This window comes from Misgurnus anguillicaudatus, chromosome 23, assembly GCF_027580225.2.
Source record: "Misgurnus anguillicaudatus chromosome 23, ASM2758022v2, whole genome shotgun sequence".
Lineage (NCBI taxonomy): Eukaryota > Metazoa > Chordata > Actinopteri > Cypriniformes > Cobitidae > Misgurnus > Misgurnus anguillicaudatus.
Genome location: NC_073359.2, coordinates 18,333,122 through 18,357,303, shown reverse-complemented (window position 1 = coordinate 18,357,303; position 24,182 = coordinate 18,333,122). Strand labels below are relative to the sequence as shown.

Genomic DNA, 24,182 nt, shown 5'->3' with positions numbered 1-24,182 from the left:
CGCAAGCGTCTCTTTTATCATAAACCCTTTAGACGCGTCTGCAGCAGGCACTTATTTTGACAAGACAAGTGATCCCCGTAGGTTCACTCGACGCGCCAAACACATATTTTGAAATTATGTTGTGACAAACTCCGCATCGAGCGCCCTCAAAAAAAGAAGTCACTGGCCGCCACTGCCATGTCCAAATACCGCTATCAAATATTATGCTTGTGTGAACTTTAAAAAAAAACTACTTGGTTAAAATTTTGTATTATAATGCTGTAACATTTATTAAAACAGTCGTGCTTTTTTAATTGTGGCATATAATATTTAAATACATTTAGGGGACGTTTACTACACTGGCTAATATCATGGCCTTACTGTAAAGTGCACACTGTAACTGACCACTATAGAATATAGTGACGCTAGCCAAAGACAACATATGTTGTCAAAGCCTCTGAATGTGTATTAATATATGTATGTGTGTGTGTTTGAGTGCATGTTATTATGTATTTTGTCTCTTTTTCCTACCCGCCCTTCCCTGATATGTAGGAATTAGAGAACATCGCTTAACTACAAACCGGCCCTAATCAAAGTGCCGATTCTTTAAAAAGACAGCTGTTGTCATGCGCTTTAATTCACAGCTATCTCCCTTTGTCAAGCAAAGCTGGACACAGTTGTCTGGTAGAGTCAGCTAGGGAACAGGGGTTAACAGACGACTTCTAGTGAAATGCTCTTTCGCACGTCTATTTCACATGCATATCAGTCACAAAAATCAGAGGTAAGCTCCATTTCATCTTTCTGTCGTTCGGTGTGAGTCTAGCAATGCCATTACTCATGTACAGTAACTTGATACTGACTCTTAATGTGAACTCTTGCTTGTACTACAACTGTTATACTATAGTAAACCTAGTTGCTGTTTTGCGGAGTGAAATTGTGTCTTAAATGTGCATATTTGACTTCATCAAAGTAAAAACTATACAGTTTTTGTAGTGTACTCTAAAACATACCACTGTCAAATATTGAAATACACTGTTCGAAAAAAAAAGTTAAAATACTGTATGTACACCAGATCCCACTGGGGCAGTACCCTTATGTATACATTTGGTACCAATATGTACGTTTGAGATACTAGTATGAACTCTTTAGGTGCAAAGCTGTACTTTTCAAAAGGGTACAGACCCAGAGACAGCTAAGATACATATTTTGACAATTTAATTGACAGTAGGACAAATTCTGTGCATCTTCCCCACTTTATAGATTTTACACCAATAATGAATTTAATTCAGATACATAAAAACATCCCTGATGTTATTGTCACAACTTCAATAATTTAAAGCCGCTAAATGCCACCTCCGCCAAAACTATGATAATGATGTTAAACGAATACTCTTGGCATGTATTATACATTCATCAAATACTATCACTTCAAATCACGGCCTCAGGGTATTCAGTAACACTGCTTTGCTGGTTAACAGTGGATGTCAGACGCATTTTGCAGGGTTTTTGCATTTGAGTTCTAGTTCATGTATTTATTATCATTATGTGTTTTTCCTATGAATCGAACATGTGACCTTTGCACTGCTAATGCACCAACTGAGCTACAGAAATACTAACATTTAAAGGGGACATATCATGAAAATCTGACTTTTTTCATGTTTAAGTGTTATGATTGGGTCCCCAGTGCTTGTATCTACTTAGAAAATGTGAAAAAGATCAACCCAGTAACTTAGTTTTGGTAAACCATTCTCTGCAAGCATGTGAAAAAATTGGTAATTGAAATTTGGCTCCCCTTGTGATGTCAGATGGGGATAATACTGCCCCTTAATCTGCACTATCCATCCACAGCACTCATGTGCATTTTAAAAGACACACCCAAAAACGGCACATTTTGCTCACACAAAGTGGCAATTTTAACATGCTATAATAAATTATATGCTATTTTGAGCTAAAACTTAACATACGTACTCTGGGGACACCAAAGTTTTATTTGGCATATTAAAAAAGTCTTGTGAAATGTCCCCTTTAAAAAATGTCTTATTCGTGCACGAATTAGGGAAATTAAAAACTTGAATATAAAGATTTTACCTTACATTACAATTAACATTTTTTGTAATATAGTGGTAGGTGTACAGGAATGGTGCACTGAAAAGCAATTTCTCCATTCTTGAGCTTGGGAACTTTTGTTCAGCTAAGAACCGGAGGAGGAGCCCAAAAGTCATGGAATGAAAGGATGCTGAAACTTTATCTGAAATTAAATGCAGCGGATATTGGTAAAGAGACCAAAAACTTACAAAAGATGAATAGCGAGCTTGGAGCAATATGGGCTATATTGCAATCTATAGGATGTATTGTGTTCTCATGTATTGAGTTTTGGGCTGGACCTTGAGGTCTGGAAGTGGGAGTTGGGTTTGATTCGACGGATTTATTTGGTCATAGTAAGCTCCCACAGCTGAGAGGTTTGAAATGATACCCTGAGCAGGTGTTGTAGGAGAGAAAGAGAGAGAGCGAGAGCAAGGACTTTATGAGTTTTTATAGATTTTCTCCTTCATTCTTTCTTTCTAACATCAGCTATTGCACCGTCTACTTGAGCCAAATTTTGAGATACTATTTTAAAGGGATGGTTCACCAGAATTGAAGACTGTTCTCATTTATTCACCCTGATGTTGTTCTAAACCTGTATGAGTTTTCGGATATATTTTGATTAATGATGCAGCACAATTGACGGTGACTTCCATAATAGGAAAAACCAAATACTGTGAAAGTCAATGGGAACCATCAACTGTGCATATTTAATCAAAATATGTTCGTGTTAACAGAAGAAAGAAACTCAAACTTTTTTAGAATAACATGAGGGTGAGTAAAAGATGACCGAATTTTCATTTTTGGGTGAACTATCCCTTTAAAGGTGCAGTGTGTAATTTTTAGAAAGATCTTTTGACAGAAATGCAAAATAATTTACAAAACTATATTATCAGGGGTGTATAAAGACCTTTCATATTGAACCGTAATGTGTTTATTACCTTAAAATGAGATGTTTTTATCTACATACACCGAGGGTCCTCTTACATGGAAGTTGCAATTTTGTGCCGCCATGTTTCTACAGAAGCCCAAACTTTTTTTACTAAGTTGTCTCTGATGATGACATGTTTGTCCGGTGGTGGCCACCGTAGCTTCTCTATGTGTTTCAAAAGTGAGAGGTGAGCAGTGGACTGAGCCAATGGTTGCAATTCGCAACCTCACCACTAGATGCCGCTAAAATTAACACACTGCACCTTTAAAGTCACAATGAAATTGAAATTAAAACCCGTTAATTGGCGCTGTCCCGTGAGCGGGACACCTACGTTTATTTTTAATATTTTATATGTCAATGTTAATCTATCACGACAAACTATATATTGTTGGAAAGGTCTAAGAATGTAGTTTTCATATTTCAAAACCTTTTAGCAGTAATAATAATGCAGTAACTGTAATTTATTCATTTGTGACACAAGTATGCAGCAAACCTCAAAGCAAACCAGCACAAACCTCAGTTTTTTGACAATTTTATGTATTAAAAATTATACTATATTGCATTTTTATTTATTACAAATAAATGTAAACTGCTTTAAAAAAATATATATTTTCACCTCCAGACACTTCCCTAAAAAACGTTGGGGTGTCGTCTTTAAAACCAAAAATTACCAAAATTAAAACCAAAATTAGGCTTCTAGACCAAAAAAAAAGCCAGAGTTGTATTAATTTAAAGGTGTATATCACCTTTTCACCAACCCCCCACTCAAAAAGGGCTGCGCCAGTTAAAGGGTTAAAAACTTATTTTTTTTAATATTGGTATTTTTACAAATGAGGGCGGGGCCCGGGAAAAGATTGCAGTGATTAGCAAATAACAACATGACCCAGCGATCTAAGCAATTCTCGATGGACGAATTCAAGTCCCGCCCTACTACCTTTTTAATTTCTTAAAGGAAAACACCACAGTTTTTCAATATTTTAAGTTCTACCTCAACTTCGTGAAAGTGTTAGCATTTAGCCTAGCCCCGTTCATTCCTATGGCTCCAAACAAAAGTTTTATTTTGTGCCACCATACTTAATCGTGTAACTACTCATGTAACAGTCTTCAAACAGGGAAAACATGGAAGTGTTCGGTGGATTCTAAATTCATCCCTGTTTGGATCCTAAGGAATGAATGGGGATAGGCTAACTGCTAACACATTCAAGAAGCGCTGTACAAAGATTAAAAGTGCACGCATTGAAAAAAGATAGGTATGTATTAATTCATCTAAGTTGAGGTAAGAACATAGTAAAATATTGAAAAACGGTGGTGTTTTCCTTTAAGCCGTTTCACTCGGATGTCAAGTCGGGGAAAATAAGACAATCATTTCTTCTGTATTATTGTGACTTAAAAGGGGCATACGTTTTTAGGACCGACCAATGTTGCTAATTTCAGCTGTTATTTTAGTGTGCTTTTTTCTTTATTGCCATGTTATTACATTTGTTTAATGTTTTTTATATATATATATATATTTTTTTTTTTGATTTCCCATTTGTCAATCACCTTGGATTTAATTTTCTGCTAAATGAATAAATGCACATATAAATGTGACATTTTGACAATAGTTATACAATTCAAGAAAAGAAAATTGTGTGGAAACTTTAAGTTCAACAGCAAATTCATCTATTTGCATCTGGATGGAAGCGGCTCAAACCTGATCCTTGTTTAAGCTTTAAGCCTTTCTTAGAGAAGTGATCTAAGGCCGCTTCTCATTCTGCTTTTGTTTGCTTCCGCTATCTTCCTTCACCAAGCTGAGAAGACCTCATGACCCTGAATCTAAGGTTACTTGTGTGTTTATCTTTTTTTAAAAAGACAGAGCTTGACACTATGTCAACAGCATCCGAGTAGAAGGAAACAGCCCGAAGTGAGGAGTAAGAAAGAAAAGGGAATTTGTGTTTGCAGTCAAATAACCTGGGGGAAGCAGATAATGCTCGCACCTAAAGTTAGGTGTAAACGCTTCTGTGTTTTCAATCTGTTAAGCCCAACAATATGACTATACAGAAATTCTCTCCAGGAACGGAAAACTTAACTCCATTTTTCCATCTTAATTAAATGTGCCTTAAGCTCAGTCATTATAAATTAATACCTAACCACTCTTAGGAAGAAAGCAAGCCACTCAGGGCCGACAAAGACCTCTCTTTTCCCACCCCCGTAAAGTTCAGTCGGGCATCAATCAAGGCGGCTAAGTGGGATCCTTCAGTAGAGATACGATCAGTGGCAGCCTCTTATAGGCACACACTTCTGTTTCTGTTATCTATGATAATTGCTCTGAGCACCAAGTCTCTGTCACCAGCGAAGCAGATTTCACATCTGTGTCTCACAAATGAACTACTGAGAAAAGTTATATTTACCTCTGTGGAGGGGGTAAGCACATGTATGTCCTCATTTTTCACAGCTGCTTTGGCACAAAACTGTAGAAGATAGCTGGACCGCTGGTTTTACCGTTGCAGGTCTGTTTTGATAAGAGTCGTGTGAAAAACAGTGTTAAATGCAAATAATAAAATCCAAATAATTATTTCTAGATGATCATTTATTTTTTGTTGACATTGAAATGTAAAACTTTTGAAAGATCTCTTAACAGAAATGCAATATAATATACATAACCAAATTATCAGTGGTGTATAAAGACCTTGCATAATGAACTGTATTTGTTACCTTATAATGAGACGTTTTTATCTATATACACCGCGGGTCTGCTCACATGGAAGTCACCGTCATGTTTCAACAGACAAACTGTACTATAGAGCACGTTTTTTCACTACGTTGTCTCAGATGATGACAACATGTTTGCTACCATAGTTTCTCTATGTGTTTCGAAAGGGAGGGGTGAGCTATGAACTGAGCCGTTCGTTGCAATTCACAATCTCTAACCCCTAGATGTCGCTAAAAATCTACACTTTTAAAACTTTTTTTAATGTAATATTGTAGTGTTTGTTATAAATGACTTTTTAATGTACCCTTATAATCTTTGGGGGGGGGTTAACGGTATTTTATGCATTTGGCTTATTAACACAGTTTAACTCTTTCACCGCCATTGACGAGATATCTCGTCAATTAAGAGAAAACGCTTTCCCGCCAATTACGAGATTTTCCGTCTTTCCGCAATACCACTATTATCCACCAGGTCCGCAACTTATACAACCCGGAAGTAGCACCTCACGTGAAAGAGAAAGACCTCTGTGTATGTTTTAAAGATCGCTCTGCATCTGATCTCTATCAAAAGTCCTTCGCAAAAATTGAATTATCAAAATTTTGTGTTTTTGAAGAAACCAACCCATGTTTGAGAGGTGATTACAAGAGAACTAATAAAGGTAGGATGAAAAGTTTTTTTTTTTTGAAAGCAGAGGATCTGTTCTTTCATCTGATATATTGTTTGTTTATATATTTAAAGAAGAAAATTTTCTGGAAGGCATTAAACTTTTGTAAAAATCATGAAAAATGCTGGCGCTGGCTGGCAACTTTTTTTAAAAACACTGGTGGGGAAAGAGTTTCCTCATGCTAAACAAATGCAGTGTGTCCAAAAAGCAGTTGGACGTGTTACAGAGTATTTCTGTGCCGAATGAACTTCGCCAGGGTTCGTACAAGTTTCGGAAAGTATTTTTCGATTATGGGTCCAGCTAAGCCATACATATCATTTATTTTTATGGGCACTTCCCCCGGAAAACCACTCCCACACGTCACTCACCGCTAGAGCGAGAACCAAGGACCGTAATCGTGGGTTCACACCAGCCACGTTTGAGGTGCCAAATTTGCATCTACCTTGTCTAGTTTGCCGCTTGAACATTTTGAGTTTACTCGCTTCATTCACGCGTGAAAGACGCGCATTAAATTGTAGTTATGGAGACATTCACGTGAAAATAGCCCGTGTTTTCACGGCAAACGCGCCGCCCATATTGCGTCATCCGCATCGCCCCACGCAAGGACGCGTCTGGTCGCGTCTTTGCATTGACTTTGTATGTAATCTACTCGCGCAAATTGTTGAACTCGGATCTGGTGTAAACCCACAGTTAGTCACAGGCATCACTTCAAGCGGCAGCTTTGTTTTTATATCAAAACTCAACAGTAGCACGAAAGAAGAAGTGTGTTTTTGGATGTAATGAGAAGTAAGCCAGCCTTATGGAAACAATCGATGCAGTTTGTTTATCTGGGGTAGCGGCTGAGTTTTGCGCGTGTGTTTGTTTACCGCTGGATTTCATTGAAAAGTCTCATCCGGGTCATGAGTTGCATGCGATAAGTAAGACTTATGTGTTATGTTTGAAATCAGGGTGTAAGTGCATATTATATAAATGACATGAATGAATCATAAGTTATCAAGTGTTGTATAAAGTCTTGCATGACTCATAACTCCTCCTTCCAAATTTTTTCATACGTTAGCGGAAAGAATCGGTAAAGCTGATCTGTCTTTTATAAATCTGATAAAACTAAAGACTCTTCGGAGATATTAAAGATGTAATACTCTTCTATAGGTACTCCAGATTAACATCAGATACGCAGAAACAGCTTGTGTTATGAGAGCTGCATGGTAAAAGATCGCGGCAATTTGCAACATGACACGACTTCCAACGTTCCAATCAGTTCTCGATGGACAAAATCAAGTCCCGTCCTACTTTTTAATCATTTCGGATACCGTATCACTTGGATATACGTCACAATATGGAAAAGACGACAATTGCAACTAGATTTTTTTACTTTTTCAGATTAATTGTAAATTTTGTCTTATTCACATTGTACGAATTTATACGAAATTGCCAAGTACATTTTCTCGTGATATCAGATTGGTATTTTTTAAAATGCACTTCCACATGCAACAGTTGCATAGTAAAAATGACATTTATTCCGACTGGCTATAGACCATTTTGCAAGATGTAAACAACACTGTTCAAACACTCCCTGTTTCAGTTTGTAACTATTTTCTTTATTTCACATATATCAAGATGTTTGTTTAACTTTTTGATTCAGTTCTATATGTTCTATTGGTTGTATTTAATCCCAACGTTTATGTAGTGTTAAAAAAACAGAAACATGAAGAGCTGCTGGACCAGTGTTGTTTACATCTTGCAAAATGGTCTAAGCACCACATCGCTTTTCATGTGGACAGACAAATTAAAGCAGTCTGACACCGGAAACTAATAGCGTTTGTTAAATCACAGTGTAAGCAACAGGTCGCAAATCGATGTCTGATGTAAAATCTGTGTCCCGAAGCAAAATCATTTCAGTACTAGTGAGCTGGACCCATCAGCGGCTCAATGTTCTAGTCCACACCAGAATGTGATGGGCCTAATAACAAAAACAAGCAGCACGGTGTGGCGCTGCTCCCATAGAGTGAGCACCTTAATGAGGACCATATGGAACTGGCCAGACATACAGTCAGTAGAAACCCAATCCCTCGTCCTCTTTCTCTCCCCCCTCCTAGCTTTCTTTCTCTCCTTCTGTCAGTTCTCTGCCTTTCACTCTGACGTCCACTGTGAATTTATTGCGCGAATAAAACTTTACGGTATTGTTTTCTTAAAGCTGATATAGTTTCGAAATTGTGAAATGGAAAAGTTAAACAAAGTTTAAAACACTCCCACTATCAGTCGGCCAAACAGACAGTCCCGCCCCAAACTCACACCAACGTTGTTATGTTTGGCCCCGTCTCGCCACTCGTACAAACATTCTTCGCCTTTCATACTCAGAGAAAGCCATTTGTGGATTGAAAGTGCAAACACTGTGGCGCTATCAAAACATTGTTTGTTTGACCATCCGACTACTAGGCCAACGCAGCAATATTGTCTCAACCAACAAGTGTGACTTTGGGGTGGGACTATATGTTTGGCTGACAAATGGTAGATGGGGGAGTGTTAGAGTCACCTGTTTAAAAACAACTCTTATTTCCGTTTGGTGATGTGCCAAAACTTCACACTTTAATGTTTTTTTAGGCAGTGCGTACTGGTCAATGGGGGTTCATCATGTCCATATCTAGTCTTGTCCTTAGTTTACACTAAATAGAAGTTTTTGCCTTTCTTCCAAATTCTTTTTATTTTTCTGATTTCTCAAATGGAGACTCTCACTGGCCTGGCATTCAGTCCAGCCATGAAGCGGATGGCTAATTTTACCGGACTGACCTCATTCCGCTATTGTACAAGAACAAGTGACTCAGTGTCAGGAAAAATGTGCAGGGCTTGTCCTTCCCTTTTCCGTTCTTTTCTCTATCTCCTTCCCCCCCTCTTCTCCTGATTCATCTCTGTAATTGACTCGAATATGTATATATTCGCTGGGTCATGCAATGTAATATGCTCACAAATGTGAGGGAAAGAAAGGGCCCTTTCTCCGCCCATCTGCCTCGTCAAGCCGTCTGCTGGCATGAGATGCTTGTAAGGGTTCACTCATCTGTGCACCTGAGTGAATGAGGTTTGCTTTGGAGGCCAGATTGTGAATGATGCCTCTGTAGTATCAATACTCCTATTGGCCTGATAGAGGAATAATTTTATGGGTGCATCCAGCACCTTAAAGGAAAACACCACTGTTTTAAAAATTTTTATTATGTTCTTACCTCAACTTAGATGAATTAATACATACCTATCTTTTATCAATGCGTGCACTTTTAATCTTTGTACAGTGCTTCGTGAACGTGTTAGCATTTAGCCTAGCCCCATTCATTCCTATGGCTATAAACAAACGTTTTATTTTGTGCCACTATACTTACTCATGTAACTACTCATGTAACAGACTTTAAATAGGGGAAAACATGGAAGTGTTTGGTGGCTTCTAAATGTATCCCTGTTTGGAGCCATAGGAATGAATGGGGCTATCCTAAATGCTAACACATTCACGAGGCACTGTACAAAGATTAAAAGTGCACGCATCGAACAAAGATGTGTATTAAGGTATGCACAAAAATCCAAGTTGAGGCAAAAACATAGCAAACATTAAAAAACAGTGGTGTTCTCCTTTAAAATATGTTATTTTGGGTGATTAACATCGCCAGTGATTGCAATAACACAGGTTTTATTTTTGTAAATTTTTTTAGTGATAAATCAACCAATGATGATATAAGAAGACGATGTATGTTTATATACACGATGTCCACAGTATTTCTGAGACTTATGAAAAGTGGCTTAAAAATAACTGAAGTTATTACTTAAATAAAGACTTTTTTTATTTGCTGACTTAAAAAGTGTCCAAAACTTCCTGTTTCATTTCTGAGATTGATGAATGTTTATGAGATAAATATTTATTATGAATAAATATGAATGTATTTGAACTAATATATAAAATGTTACATATTTTAATACTAAAATACAAAAGTAAATGTATTATGTTTTGTTTTTACTCATAGGTTGTAGACTCAATGGATCCTCGAAACCGGTCCAAATGGTGAGCTGATAATCACTATATTTTGATTTTTATGCTTGTTGCTGTGTACAGCATTCACTGTTTTTATAACCATATATGCTAATGCTAACATGACTGAATCGTAAACAAACTAAAAGTAGTTCACGAAACATATTAAACTAGAGAAAACAGGACAGTGCTAAAGCCCACCATAAAGCTAAACTATCTAGGTGGGCTGAGCTATTCTCATTACATTTTTCTCATACTTGCTGCATAACAAAATGGGGTCTGCAGACTGTCAGCTGTACAAATAAATGCAGTTGATGGACAAAATAGATTTCTTTTAAAACTTTTATCACTTCATGCAAAGGACAAAGATGTCTTTCTTTGCAATATAATATAAAATTAATAAAAATTAATAGCTAATTAGCATAAACGACAACTAATACAAACACAACTATTACTACTGTACTACTGAATAAAATGGTTACACTGCAAAAATGACTTTCTTACTTAGTATTTTTGTATTGTTTTCAGTAGAAATATCTAAAAATTATTTTTTTTTCTTGATGAGCAAAATGAAATAAGTCTATTTTATAGACAAAAATATACAATTTAAGTTAATTTAAACTTAAATAAAGCAAAAATATCTGCCAATGGGGTGAGAAAAAAATCTACAAATAAGTTTTCTTTTTTCTTAAACACTTAATTTAAGAAACATTTTCTCACCCCATTGGCAGATAATTTTGCTTGCACAAATTCACTTAAATGATATAGTTTTTGTAGGCTACAAGCTGTATTGTAAATAAGTTATGGACTTATTCCAAGAGACAGCACATCCTCTCGTACCTTATACATTTTTATGGTGTGAGCTTGGTAGGCTGGATTATCTGTAACTGTTCACTTTCTCATTAATCATTGTATTAATATTAAGAATGGGGTGATGGGGATTGAAATTACTAATTTTGATTACTGGGGGCCTTCCACATCCTCCTTTGGAACTAATACCCTGATAATAATATAAACAGTGGTGGCCGGTGACTTTTTTTTTTTTGAGGGCGCACGATGCGAAGCTCAACAATACATGTATTTGGCCGTCATGTTTGCGGCTCATGTCAAAATATGTGTTCGGCGCATCATGTGAACTTAAGGGCATCACACGTTATGTCAAAACACGTGTCCGCCGCGGACGCTTCGAAGGGGTCTATGATAAAAGAGATGCAGACGTTTGCCAGATACTGCCTTAATCTCATGTGTAATCAGAGTTTAGTGTTAAATTAGTGTCTTGCCAGTATTTTGTGAACTTTTATCATAAATACTTTCGACGCGTGTGCAGCAGGCATGTATTTTGACATTACGCATGATGCACATGGTTCACATGACGCAATGAACACATATTTTGACATGGTGAGCAACACACGACACTCTGAACACATATTTTGAATTTGCGCCCATTGAAGGAGAAGTTATCGGCCCCCACTGAATATAAATAATAATAACATTATTTATAATAGTAATAACGATTGTTGTTAATTTATTATTACTATTACTATTAATAGAAATAGCAGCAGCAGCAGCAGCAGCAGCAGCAGCACAAACAATATTGTGTAAATTAATTTAATGTTAACTCTTTATTGTTCTACTACAACAGGCGTCATACCTGTATACAAACTAAACAAACTCTATTGTACAGACTGGACCGTTATACGATCGTCTGTTCTTTCATGTGCATACTTTAGCACTGCATTACTCACAAAAGACGTGACTGAGCACATTCATGGGAAAGGGCTAGAGACCACAGGCTCCTCCCATGCGATGGTTTTCAGTTTTCCTTGACAGTGGCTGGGGACTGGAATGAAAAACTTGTCCGATTTCTCGCAGCCTCAACGCCGTCGAGCAGCAGTTGGAGAACTTCAATCAAACTGAATGGATTGGCATGGGGAGAAGCGGCACTCTCAACCCGGCTAAGCGGCAGCTTTGGGACTGGATTTGTCTTTTGGTGCTCTCTATGTGCTTGTTACTCCGACCAGGTAAATAACTTCATCTAATAATCGCTCTTTGTACGCATGCTTACATCCCGGAGGCGCTTGGAAAAACTTTCCAGCGCACTTTGGAGAACCATAAAATCCACTTTGCAGGAAAATCACAATGGTGTATAAACTTTAATCGACTTGTTATTAACATGTAACCCCCAAATAATACGCATTTTATTTAAGTAGGCCAGGTTTAACGCCACACAACTAAGTTAGTAACTTACTGAGTGAGTGAACGTCGCCTCAGAAGAGTTGCGCTGCTAACTCGCTAGCAAATCACAGCAGTGTTTACGAAAAGACTGAAACCAGTGCATTTTAAACTCTGCATCGTTGAAATAGTTTTTAAACAAACCTTCAGTCGTGATTTGAGTCGTATGTCCATAATGTACTCCTCTTTTACCAAGTTCACCTAGTTTAGTCGCATTTTGTTTTTTCATTAGTTTGCCAAAACCTTCGCTAACTTGGCTAGCTTTTAACATGTCGTTGTTTGTAGCTGGTTACTTAGACTTAAGAAGTCACGATTTGTTTTGTGAGAGGGTAAAACTGTCGTTTAATTACATTTATAAGCGAAACGTTACTTATTAAATATCGGTTAGCAGAGTTTCTCGATAGTCGCGTGCTTTAACCGCCTATGTGATGCACACGTTGCGTAGTTTTAACGTAAGTTAATTATATTAAAAACAACGCAACTTAAGATTGTTTTTTATCTTGTTTTATAAATTCAGGAAAGGGCTGTTTAGTAACTATTTACGGTTATGTGTTACAGTTACGTATTAATAATTTATTTATAGTATAAATTAAGTTTAATTAGTGTGAATGAAATGCTTTTTTATTATGAAATATAACGGTATCAGTATCACATATTGTGTTGCTAGGATTGAAGTTAAATCCCACATCAAAATACTGTAGTATACATTAATATTTACTGTAGTAAACAGTAATAAACAGTAGTTTACTATACAATTTAACTTACTATAATATTCTGTAGTAACTTGATAAATTATAGTAAATTAATAAACTGTACTGTAAATACAGATCGATATTGTAGTATACTAAAGTATAGTTTTTTAAATAGGTTTTTCCTATGAATTTTACTACTGTTTACTATAGTACACACTAGTAAATCTAAACATTTTTTTCATATGGGATGTGACAGGGGTCTACAGATGGTGTATTTAAATGTTATGCTGTCTTATTGTATAGCTATAACTTTTGCGGCTATAAGTTGAACTTACTGTAACAATTTGATTTGCATCATATTACATTGTTGTATATTATAATAGAAATAAAAACTGAGCACAATAATAAATTATTAAAATCCATGCTCAGCTATTTAGTTTTTGGTTACCATGTTTTTGCAGTGGGATTTTTTTATACGTACTTATACAACCCAAATATGCGTATTAAGAGCTTGTGGTGTCCCTGGGGTGCCCCACCACCCACTGCCTCTTATAGGTGCCCCATCACCCACATACTCACAATTGATCACGCAAGAATCCACTTTCTTTATGAGATATATTGTCCCCAACCAGTTCAAATAGCATGGAAAGTGCAGAAAAACATGACATTGTTATCGATCACGCAGAACGCGTTTATGGCAGCGAGAGTGAGTGTTTTGCGCGCTGTTTATGCGCCCCCAGTGTCTGATTTGGTGGTTGCCTAGCAATATAAAAAACGCAGGGCACTGTTGATAAACGTAGTGCGGTCCGCCTCGCGTTTTCTTAAAGGTTAAAGCCGAGATCTTTGTGATTTTATTTTATTTTGCTGGTTTCGGTTGATGCCCCTAGGATGTTGGAGCCCCTGGACACTCGCCCAATTGCCCATATGGTTAATCCGCCTATGCCCAAATTCCATCATGTTTGTTATTGTTGGGCCAAAATTTAAAGCATTTTAAAGTTGACGAATAAAATGTTAGGGCATAAAACTAACAGAGCCCCTATGACAGAGTACAACGTTATTATTACGCAGTCATTTTTACACCTTTGTTTAAACTTAACCATAATACTTTTTAATGTAAACAAGAACATAGCTTGGTTTGAAATAGCACTTGAATTGCATTTTCTCTTTTTATTTCCCTCAGCTGTGTCATGTGCAACTTAATAATGTGTCAAAATGCAATATGTGTTGAGAGGTACAGATTATCAGCTAGAGATCGTTTATTATGATCATCAAACCACCACTAAATACTTTCCCACCAAGTTTTCCATGCATCTCGCTCATGCTGGCATAACGTTACATCTAACGCTCTTTGGTTCTCCACAGTGTTCTGCCAAACATGTCGTATTCAGCGGTGTAATGCAGAGTATGTGGCTTCATTTTCACCCTCCGGTGGCCTGCAAGAGGAGGTGCATCCAGATGTGGATTACTGCACCGCACTAAGGGCCTACTCCTTGTGTACCCGTCGGACTGCTCGCGGCTGCAGAGGGGACCTGGTGTACCACTCTGCCGTATTTCGTATAAAAGAGCTATTCGCACAACATAACTGCTCCAGCGATGGCCCGACGTCTCCGGCCAAAGCACCTAGCACTTCAAGGCCGCCCGTGGTGGACGTCTGTAACTACGAAAGTCGGGTGCTCGCCTTGGGCCCCGCAGCACAGCAGAAAAAGTATGGACATTGTGGATTATTCGGGGATCCTCACTTGCGGACGTTTCGGGATGAGTTTCAGACATGTAGGGTGGAGGGGGCTTGGCCACTTATCCACAACAGATACCTTTCGGTTCAAGTCACAAACGTACCGGTTGTTGAAGGGTCAAGTGCTACAGCGACCAATAAGGTGAGTGTCATTTGCATTGGGCTGTTTTAGGGTAAAGGTGACCTAGTTGTTTGTATTCAGTAAATGTCAAGAGTACAGACCTACTGGCTTTAATGGCGATGTGTGTTGTTCAATACATTTTTTATGAAGTTTATTGATGAGATTTAGAAAAAGTCGTGAAAAACGGAAATCAATGCACGTGATTAATATGGTGTCTGCACAGTGGTCAATATTTACCTAAAAACCCACAGCTTTCATATTACAAATTGTGGAAATGTGACCAAGAAGACAATATATGGATAATAATTGATAGCACACCTGCTTAGTGCGCAAACAACAGCAAATATTTGATTTAATATGTGCAAAGCAAAACAAACAAAAACCGTTAATCAACGATAATAATAAATAAAATAAAAAAACAGGGACAAGAAAACGCCTTGTGTCCAGTCATGCAGTCATAGGAAACTATTCAAACCAAAAACTTGAACTAGACAGACAGTTAGACCACACAATGATGTCATTAGGGGACATTTTTGTCTCCTATTAAAGGAAGTGGAATTGGAGTGTTGAACCATGGCTACAATTCGGGTCCAAAAAAAGAATAAAAGAATTTAACAAAGTAGGGAAGGCAAATAAGGAAAAAAGTTATTATACTCTCAGAAAAAAGGTACAAACTGAGATGGTACCTTTTAAAATGGTCCTAATATGTACCATTTAGGTACCGATGTGTACTTTTGAGGTACCAATATGTACCTCTAAAGTAGTGCTGGGCAAAGATTAATCGCGATTAGTCGCATACAAAATAAAAGTGATTTTTTTTTGCATAATATATATGTGTGTGTGTACTGTGTGTAATTATTATGTATATTTAACCACATACACATATTCATTTCAAATTATATATTTTTTTATATAAAACATATAAATAGATATATATATACACACATGTAAATGTTTCTTAAATAAATACATACATGAATGTGTGTGTAATTTATATATACATAATAATTACACACAGCACACACTCATATATTATGCCAAAAATCACATTTATTTTGTAAGCGATTAATCGCGATTAATTTTTGCCCAGCACTACCTCTAAGGTACCAATTTTTACTTTTTAGATACCGATATGCACTTTTTAGGTACAAAAGTGTAGTTTTTTAAAAGGTACCACCCCAGTGACAACTTTTGTACCTTGTTGTACCTTTTTTTTTTGAGAGTCTGGTATAGACAGTAAGTAGGAAGATAACAAGCATTAGCATATTATGTAAAAACAGGTCAGGTTGACAGTGACTGAATTGATAACTGAATTGACAGATGTTTTTTATCGACCAGCAATTTAATCCAAAAAGAAAGTCCAAAAGCATTGAGTTTTACTAGAAATTGTATAAATTCAAACATGGTAGCTTAAACAATTTGCTTAGTGCTGGGCAAAGATTAATCATGATTAATCGCATACAAAATAAAAGTGATTTTTGGCATAATATATGTGTGTGTACTGTGTGTAATTATTATGTATATTCACACACACACTCACATTTCAGATTTTTTTATTTATATATCTTTTTTTAATTTTATATATATAATATAGAATATATATATATATATATATATATATATATATATATATATATATATATATATATATATATATATATATATATATACACACACACACATATATTATGCCAAAAATCACTTTTATTTTGTATGCGATTCATCTTTGCCCACATATTTTAAATCTTATTGAAAACGGATAATCCATAAATTGATTAAAAAGAGCAGATACAATTTTTAGATCTGGAATATGTTGGACTGAATGATATGGCCTTAGTTCAGTTTAACCCCTTCAGACCCTGTGTTCACTGGAATGGACATCACATGTTTTGTGGTTCAAACCCATAAAATGCTGATCAAACAATCAAAATAATGCACAGTGATTAAACACCTGAAAATCAGGTCTGCAGGGGTTAAATACTAGTAGACCACAAGTTGTCTCTTTGTTTTACTGTTCTTCTACTGCCACCATGTGGTTAATTCTGGTATTTACTCTGAATTCCAGCTGAAGGCTTTCTGCACTAGCAGTTAAACACTTTGCCCTTCATGTTCGGCTTCATTTGTATTATATGCTTTTTAACATTTTATAGACATTTTACAGTATTTTTGTGTCTTGTAGTAGCTCAATCGGTCGACTGGAGATTGCGTTAACAGCACAAACGTCATGGGTTGTGCTATGAATGCACTGTAAGTCACATCGGCCAAATGCTTAAATGTAAAAAATGATGCGGTGTTGAATGATGCAAAGTACAATTTATTCCCCTGCTGTCCAATAAAACAATTATATTTACATCTACACATTTTGCAGACGTTTTATTCAAAGTGATGTACATGGTATGCATTATATCAGCATGTGTGTTCCCTTGGAATCAAACCCATGACTTTTGCACTGCTAAGAAATTGCCATACTAATAACTAGAGCTGTCACGATTGTGAAATTTGGCTGACGGTTAGTTGTCTAATAAATTGTGACGGTTATGACGTTTAATTGGCTGTTTTAGGACTTCGATGATTATGACAATTAATTGTCTGTTTTATTGCTTTGACATTTAATTCTCATACATTTTTTTTGTTTGTTCATGAAATAATTTTTTTACACAAATATATCTTTCAAAAACTGAAAATTTTTCATAAGAAATAAACACAATAAAATAAAAAAATTATCTGATAGGAGACATCTGATACTGTACAGTTAATACAGGTGCTGCAGCTCCCCCTTGTGTTTTTAAAAGAGATGTGCAATCATTGCGGTGATCTGAAATCATTGCGATCAGACGATTATTTAATCATTGTGACAGCCCTACTAATAACACATACAGTACATGTCACCGATTGACATAATGTCCTGGTGCTGGTTAAGTTGGCGACAACCAGACCACACATAAAAATACAGTTGTTTTACTGTATTGCTAAGTGTTGTTGTAAAAGAGATTACTCACCGGTTCCCTTTGATCTCCCTTGTAGATAACGGTCATCTTCAAGTCCTACCATGACTGCACCGAGCAAAAGGTTTATCAAGCCACCACGGAGGACCTGCCGTCGGCGTTCCAGGATGGCACACGCAGCGGCGGGAAAGGAGACAGTCTGTGGATCGTGGAGGGCAGCGGCGGTCTAGGTATCCGGCAGGTGAAGATCCACGCTCGATACCTGGGCACGTCCATCATCGTTCGCCAGGTGGGCCGCTACCTGACATTTGCCATCCGCATGCCCGAGGACCTAGCGGAGGAAAACGGCGGCCTGCAGCTGTGCCTCCATGGCTGTCCGCTCAGCGAGGTCATCAAGGCCCACGTGCTCAACCGCCAACAGAGTCTCCGTCCGCCGCGGCTCACGGGCGGCTGGTTCGGCGAGGAGGACGGCGGCGAGCTGCAGCCGGGCCTCTCGTCGCACGTGGACATGCTGGAACGTGCCACCACCAAGTGTCGAGAGATGCTGCAAGTAGAGGACGTTTACTTTCAATCGTGCGTCTTTGACCTTCTCACCACAGGAGACCCGGAGTTCTCCATGGCTGCGTACGGGGCCCTGGAGGATCTTAAGGCACTTCCACCCAGCACTCTAAGACAGAGCTCACCCAGGACTCCACACCTTTATAACGGAGGAGCAGTCGTTACGCCATCCGTTTGTGCGGCTTTGCTACTTCTTTTGCTTTTGGTCTAGGCACCAACAAGCACCAGCCGGACTGTTCTTCAAATTGGAAATTAACCTTGTTTAAAGTTTCACGCACGAACTGACTTCAAACTAGTGAAAAAACTAAATCCAGCACTTACGTGCTAAGTGAAAAAAGACCCTTAATCCTCGTTCTGCCATTTATAAACATATTCAGTTTTGTTCTCCAGAGCGGAATAATGGCAAAACACTCCAGGCTTTCTGAATGTGAAATCAACTGTGGCTCTCTAATCTGGAAAAGATGAAGGCAGCTAATCTGCATATCATTCATATTATCACAGATTAAAGTCTCACCAGAGAGGAGATCCTCATTAAAAGAAGTATTAATAAGAGACAGTCAGAGGTGGCTTATTATCGTAACGCATGCATTACACATCTTACAGTAACACACGGTGCACTTCACACATACAGGAGGTATAAAACCCTGAAAATATATGTCGTCTTCACAGGATCCAACAACTGCCTGAAATGCTACCTATGCATGTATTTTTAGTTCTTGGTTGCTAATATCCATACGTAAATCACGTCGGACCTCTTCGAGCTGCTCTGCCTATTACGGTTGAAAGAAAACAAAACAAATTCTTTATATAATAATATATTGAAAGAGTGTATATATGTTTTATAATGTGTACATTCACCTGTGTATAGATGATGATGATATGTTTTAAAGTTGATGTTTGGAAGCTGTTTCACTTAGCTAGATGTTTTTATAGTTTGTGTAAGACATAACTATTTTGTGCTGTATTGTATAATCTGTTGTTTTCCATATTAAAAAGAGTTGTGACTGTATATGGCTGGTTTAGTTATGTCTTGACTCGTGTCGTACCATAGAGGGCACTGTAGTTTAAGAGAGTTACAGTTTGCAATGTACCGTATTGTCACGAATGTAAGATGGCCCCCTCACTCCTTTCAGTGTACCTTTTGGAAAAATGCTTTTTGAAGACCAACTCTTGTTATTTGTAAGGAAAATGCTTTCATTTGAAAATACTTTTCACATTCTTTAATGCTTTTCATATGGCATATAGTACCGTATATAACCTGCAGTCCATCTGGTGGATTTAATAACAGCCTAGGTTGTCCATATCATTGTAAAAAAAACAAAAAAAAAACATGTAGCCTATTAATATTTCATTAGCAGTAGAAGTCTGCCTTACTGGTGGGGAACTTGTTTGTGTATATTTGGCGCCACCTACCACATTAATCGTCGACTCTAGAGCTCAAATATAAGATGACATCATTTATTGAGAGACATTTTCAAGAAAAAATATTTTTTATAATCGAGACTATACGATACTTCTCAAAATATAAAGTACGTAACAACTATTATCACAGTATTATCCAGATTAGCATTAGGATCCATATTATTACAATGCTAATTAACTAACGCCCTAGTCATGGTTTGAACTAAAGTAATTTCTATGTTATTTATTTTGTTTGTTATCAGAAATAATCTGCTCTATAAAACTATGACTGGGCATAGATTAATCTAGATTAATTTCATACAAAATAAAAGTAAGTTTTTTGCATAATATATGCGTTTGTAATGGGTGTAAATATGTATACATACATATATATACATTTAAGAAATGTTTTATTTAAATATTGTTTTTTTATTTATATATCATTTAGAATATATACAAATATAAATAAATATATATATACACATGTAAATGTTTCTTAAATACATACATGAATGTGTGTGTTTTCAAATATATACATAATAATTACACACAGCACAAACTCATATGTTATGCAAAAAAATCACTTTTATTTTGTATGAGATTAATCTAGATTAATCTATGCACAGCTCTAAAAAACACATTTTTAACTTAAAAAATTAAGTTAAACAACTTTAAATCGATTTTATAAGTTATATCAACTTATCACAATCCAAAATTTAAAATATTAGGTTGAATTAACTTGCAAAACCAAGTTGTTTTAACTTCATGCTTAAAAGGTTGTTATTGATTCTTTGCGTAACTTTCCCGGAAGTTACGTTTGGTATTTTTGTGTTTGTTTGTTTATGTTGTTCCTGCTAAAACCGTCTATATCGACATTTGCGAATACTATCAACAATTTCACAAATTAAAATGCTAAAATGTGACTGAAACATTAAACGTTGTGAATTTAAGCACATTCATCATACTAAACTAAGCGTTTACCAGGGCTGCCCTTTTCTTGTATTTCGCAACTCTCGGCACTCCATCACTCTCTGATTTAATGCCGCCCAATGTGAGAAGAAAAAGGCGGGAAATCTGTCAGAAATCATTTTGGACAGTAAAGCAGCCCAGTAGTTGACATACTGACAGCTATATGATTCTTATACTGATTTTATTGTGTTTTTATAACGTATTTAAAGGTGCCACCGAATAAAAAACTGTATTTACATATAATGACATATCATGAGCATCAATCGCATTGGTTTCCTCATTTTTATGTAAACCTCATGCATGCAAAAGACCGCTGGATAACAGGCCAATCTCAACATAACACCGGGATGTTCGCCCCAATATTAAATTACACATTAAATTAATTACAAATTTGTTAAAATGCTAAAAACAAAGCTAATTAATGCTATATGCTAGCATTTAGGCTGAATATCTACTATTGACTTTACAGTTACCCTTTGCAGGTCCATACTGACAAAAACACAAACTTACCACTCAGAAACGTCCATTAACAATCTCCGAACAATTAGTTGTTCATCAAAATCTGTATTTTCGTCAGATATAGGCTCAAACATACAAGGTCTGTTTACTAATGTGAGCTACTGACATGAGCAGCAGAGCAGAACTTAACATTATTATTCATGACCCTTCCAAATAGGGCAAAATAGACCATTTCATTCAAAGGACAAGGGTTTTAATAGATCATTTTTGCACTTAATAAAGTTACATACGTTCTATGTAGATATCAAATTTAACATTATTTCAATGCATTCTTTGGCACCTTTAATGCATTTTGTAGCTCTAACATTTTTTCGCCTTCTCTGTACTATAATGCACTTGAACTAGTAACGATTATATTGCTGTCTCTTTATTGACCTACTCTGTTTAAGGTATGTAATGGTGGGGTATATAAACAAACAATCCACTTTGTTCTTTATTCACTTTGATCTAATAAACAAGGACAATTATTGAGCTAATGAATTAAAATAAAGACTAAAGAGTGATTAATATTCACACCAGATACATTCATTTGACATTAATCGGGCAAGATAAATAGGTGGCATGGGAGATGTCCGCACCTTGAGTGATAAATTGGTAGATGGATGGCTCTCTTAAAACGAATGCTTTTTTAATGAATTAATTAGAAACATCTGTGTGTTTCAGCACCATTAACGTTTACAGTCTGGCTGAATACTGTAAACATTTTTAGGGAAACCACTCAAAATGTCCTCAACTACCTGTGCAGGAAGATTTTTATTAAAGTTTTCATTTCAGTTTTTTTGGTAACGCTACAATATTTTAGTTAATGCATTATTATGAACAATACTTCTACAGCATTTATTAAGTTAATCTTTACATTTTTTGTTTACTTTTAGCATTTTTAAAATCAAACGCTGTAACATTACTTACAACTGCACTGGCCGTAATGTAAAGGGTCACCATTTAATTAAATTGGTTAATGTTAACAAGTATAGCTATTTTGGCATATAAAGCTACTGTTGTTGGTTTTTAAAAGCAGGTTTTTAATGACTCTCCGATGCAAATAAAAGGTTACGGCTATAGTAGAAAAGTACAGGATATGGATTTAAAAGTGTGAGCTTCACCTTCAGGCTTTACTTTGTGGCCAAAAGCACCTTAAATCAACCTTAAACTCACATTAAAAGTGAACAATGTAATTTAAATTGCTGCATTATTTCTTGATAAATATAACACAATATAGCAAAGTGACTTTGTGAGTGCCATTTATGTTGTCATATTTGTCTTTACTATTTTTCACACAGTATATGATTAATATATATCAAAATATTGACTCTTTAAAAGGGTACACAGTAGTGCCAATTTGGTTCCTCTCAAAAATTTACCTTTCATTCAAGGGTTCCTAAAATAATAATTTCTTTCTTACCTTTTTATAGTCTTATAGTTAATCTTCAGATTAATACAAATTTTATAAATTTTGAAGTCAAAATTCTGCTTTTTATATTTCTAGTAAATACATTTACACTTCAATGTTTATAAAATTTGTATTTACCTTTGAAGAATAATGTATTTGACAAAATGTGTGTCTTAAACTTTTGTTAAACACAGAGCTATACTTTTGATAATTCATAAGTCTATGAAAAAAATTATGTTTTTTGGGGGGTGACCAGTGTCCCGCTAACTTCCAGGTTAGCCTACAAAAATACATCATCCTGCATGCACATTGTGCCGTGTATTTGTTAACACATCTGTGCTACAGAACTTTTTAACAAATGGCCCCTCTATACCTCCAAGCCTGGGAAAACCAAGCTTGAAAATTAGGCATCTATATCATAAATCTTAGAAAGTTATGATAATTTGCAATTCACTCCCTCATCAAAGGCAATATTACCCTAATTTATTATCTTCCCGTGTGTGCGGCGCTCAGAGGCCGTGGAGATAAGAGTCTATCAGGAGGAGGATTGATTTTCATTAACAGATTGTAATAAAGATGAACTGCTAGGACCGAGCGCTGACCAAGAGCCACACTTTATTGTAATTGGGCCAATTTATTTCATGAGCCGCTGCCTCCACTTTTTAGGCTCGCCCCTTTCCTTTTCTCTCTCTCTTTCTTCCTCTATTCATTACTATGTTTCTGCCACATCCTCATTTATTCCCTCGCCATATTTCAGCTGCCGATCAAACTGTATATGAAACAGTATAGACTAGCCTGTCTGTCTGTCTGTCTATCTATCTATCCTACATGTCTGTCTGTCTATCTATCTGTCTGTCTATTCACAGTATCTATCTATCTGTCTGTCTGTCTGTTTATCTATCTATCCCAGATGTCTATCTTTCTTCTTTCTGTCTGTCTGCAGTATCTATCTACACTGTCTTTCTGTCTGTCTGTCTGTCTGTTTGTCTGTCTATCTATCTATCCTACATGTCTGTCTGTATATCTATCTGTCTATCCACAGTATCTATCTATCTGTCTGTCTATCTATCCCAGATGTCTATCTATCTATCTTTCTTTCTTTCTGTCTGTCTGTCTGTCTGTCTGTCTGTCTGTCTGTCTGTCTGTCTGTCTACAGTATCTATGTACAGTGTCTGTCTGTATATCTATCCTACATGTCTGTCTATCTATCTATCTGTCTGTCTGTCTGTCTGTCGGTCTATCTACCTATCCTACATGTCTGTCTGTCTA

The 24,182-nt window shown here is 36.5% G+C and overlaps 1 protein-coding gene and 1 long non-coding RNA gene across 3 annotated transcripts in view; one reads left to right on the top strand and one right to left on the bottom strand.

Annotated features, from left to right (window-relative positions):
* The window catches only part of LOC141359261 (uncharacterized), a 45,593-nt gene extending 32,590 nt beyond the window's left edge, over nt 1-13,003 (bottom strand). Inside the window, exons 1-2 of one of the 2 annotated variants that reach the window (XR_012365681.1) lie at nt 12,603-13,003; nt 5,383-5,483 (exon numbers count right to left, since the gene is read on the bottom strand). This is a non-coding gene — a long non-coding RNA (uncharacterized lncRNA). Of the gene's footprint in view, nt 1-5,382; nt 5,484-12,099; nt 12,238-12,602 lie in introns of those variants that run through there. The other variant, XR_012365680.1, reaches the window with a different exon arrangement.
* On the top strand, nt 653-19,643 carry rgmd (RGM domain family, member D). Its single transcript, XM_055217952.2, has 5 exons — nt 653-760; nt 10,350-10,387; nt 12,227-12,375; nt 14,641-15,152; nt 18,156-19,643. Exons 1-5 carry the CDS (start codon nt 710-712, stop codon nt 18,843-18,845), a joined length of 1,440 nt encoding a protein of 479 aa, XP_055073927.2. The 5' UTR covers nt 653-709; the 3' UTR covers nt 18,846-19,643.
* The last annotated feature ends 4,539 nt before the right edge of the window (nt 19,644-24,182 follow it).

Bases quoted from the DNA above. Each gene is read 5' to 3' on its own strand.
- rgmd (XM_055217952.2), top strand. From the start codon at position 710: ATGCTCTTTCGCACGTCTATTTCACATGCATATCAGTCACAAAAATCA. The intron at 10,388-12,226 runs GTGAGCTGATAA...GATTTCTCGCAG, and splicing joins CCTCGAAACCGGTCCAAATG to CCTCAACGCCGTCGAGCAGC. The intron at 15,153-18,155 runs GTGAGTGTCATT...TCTCCCTTGTAG, and splicing joins GTGCTACAGCGACCAATAAG to ATAACGGTCATCTTCAAGTC.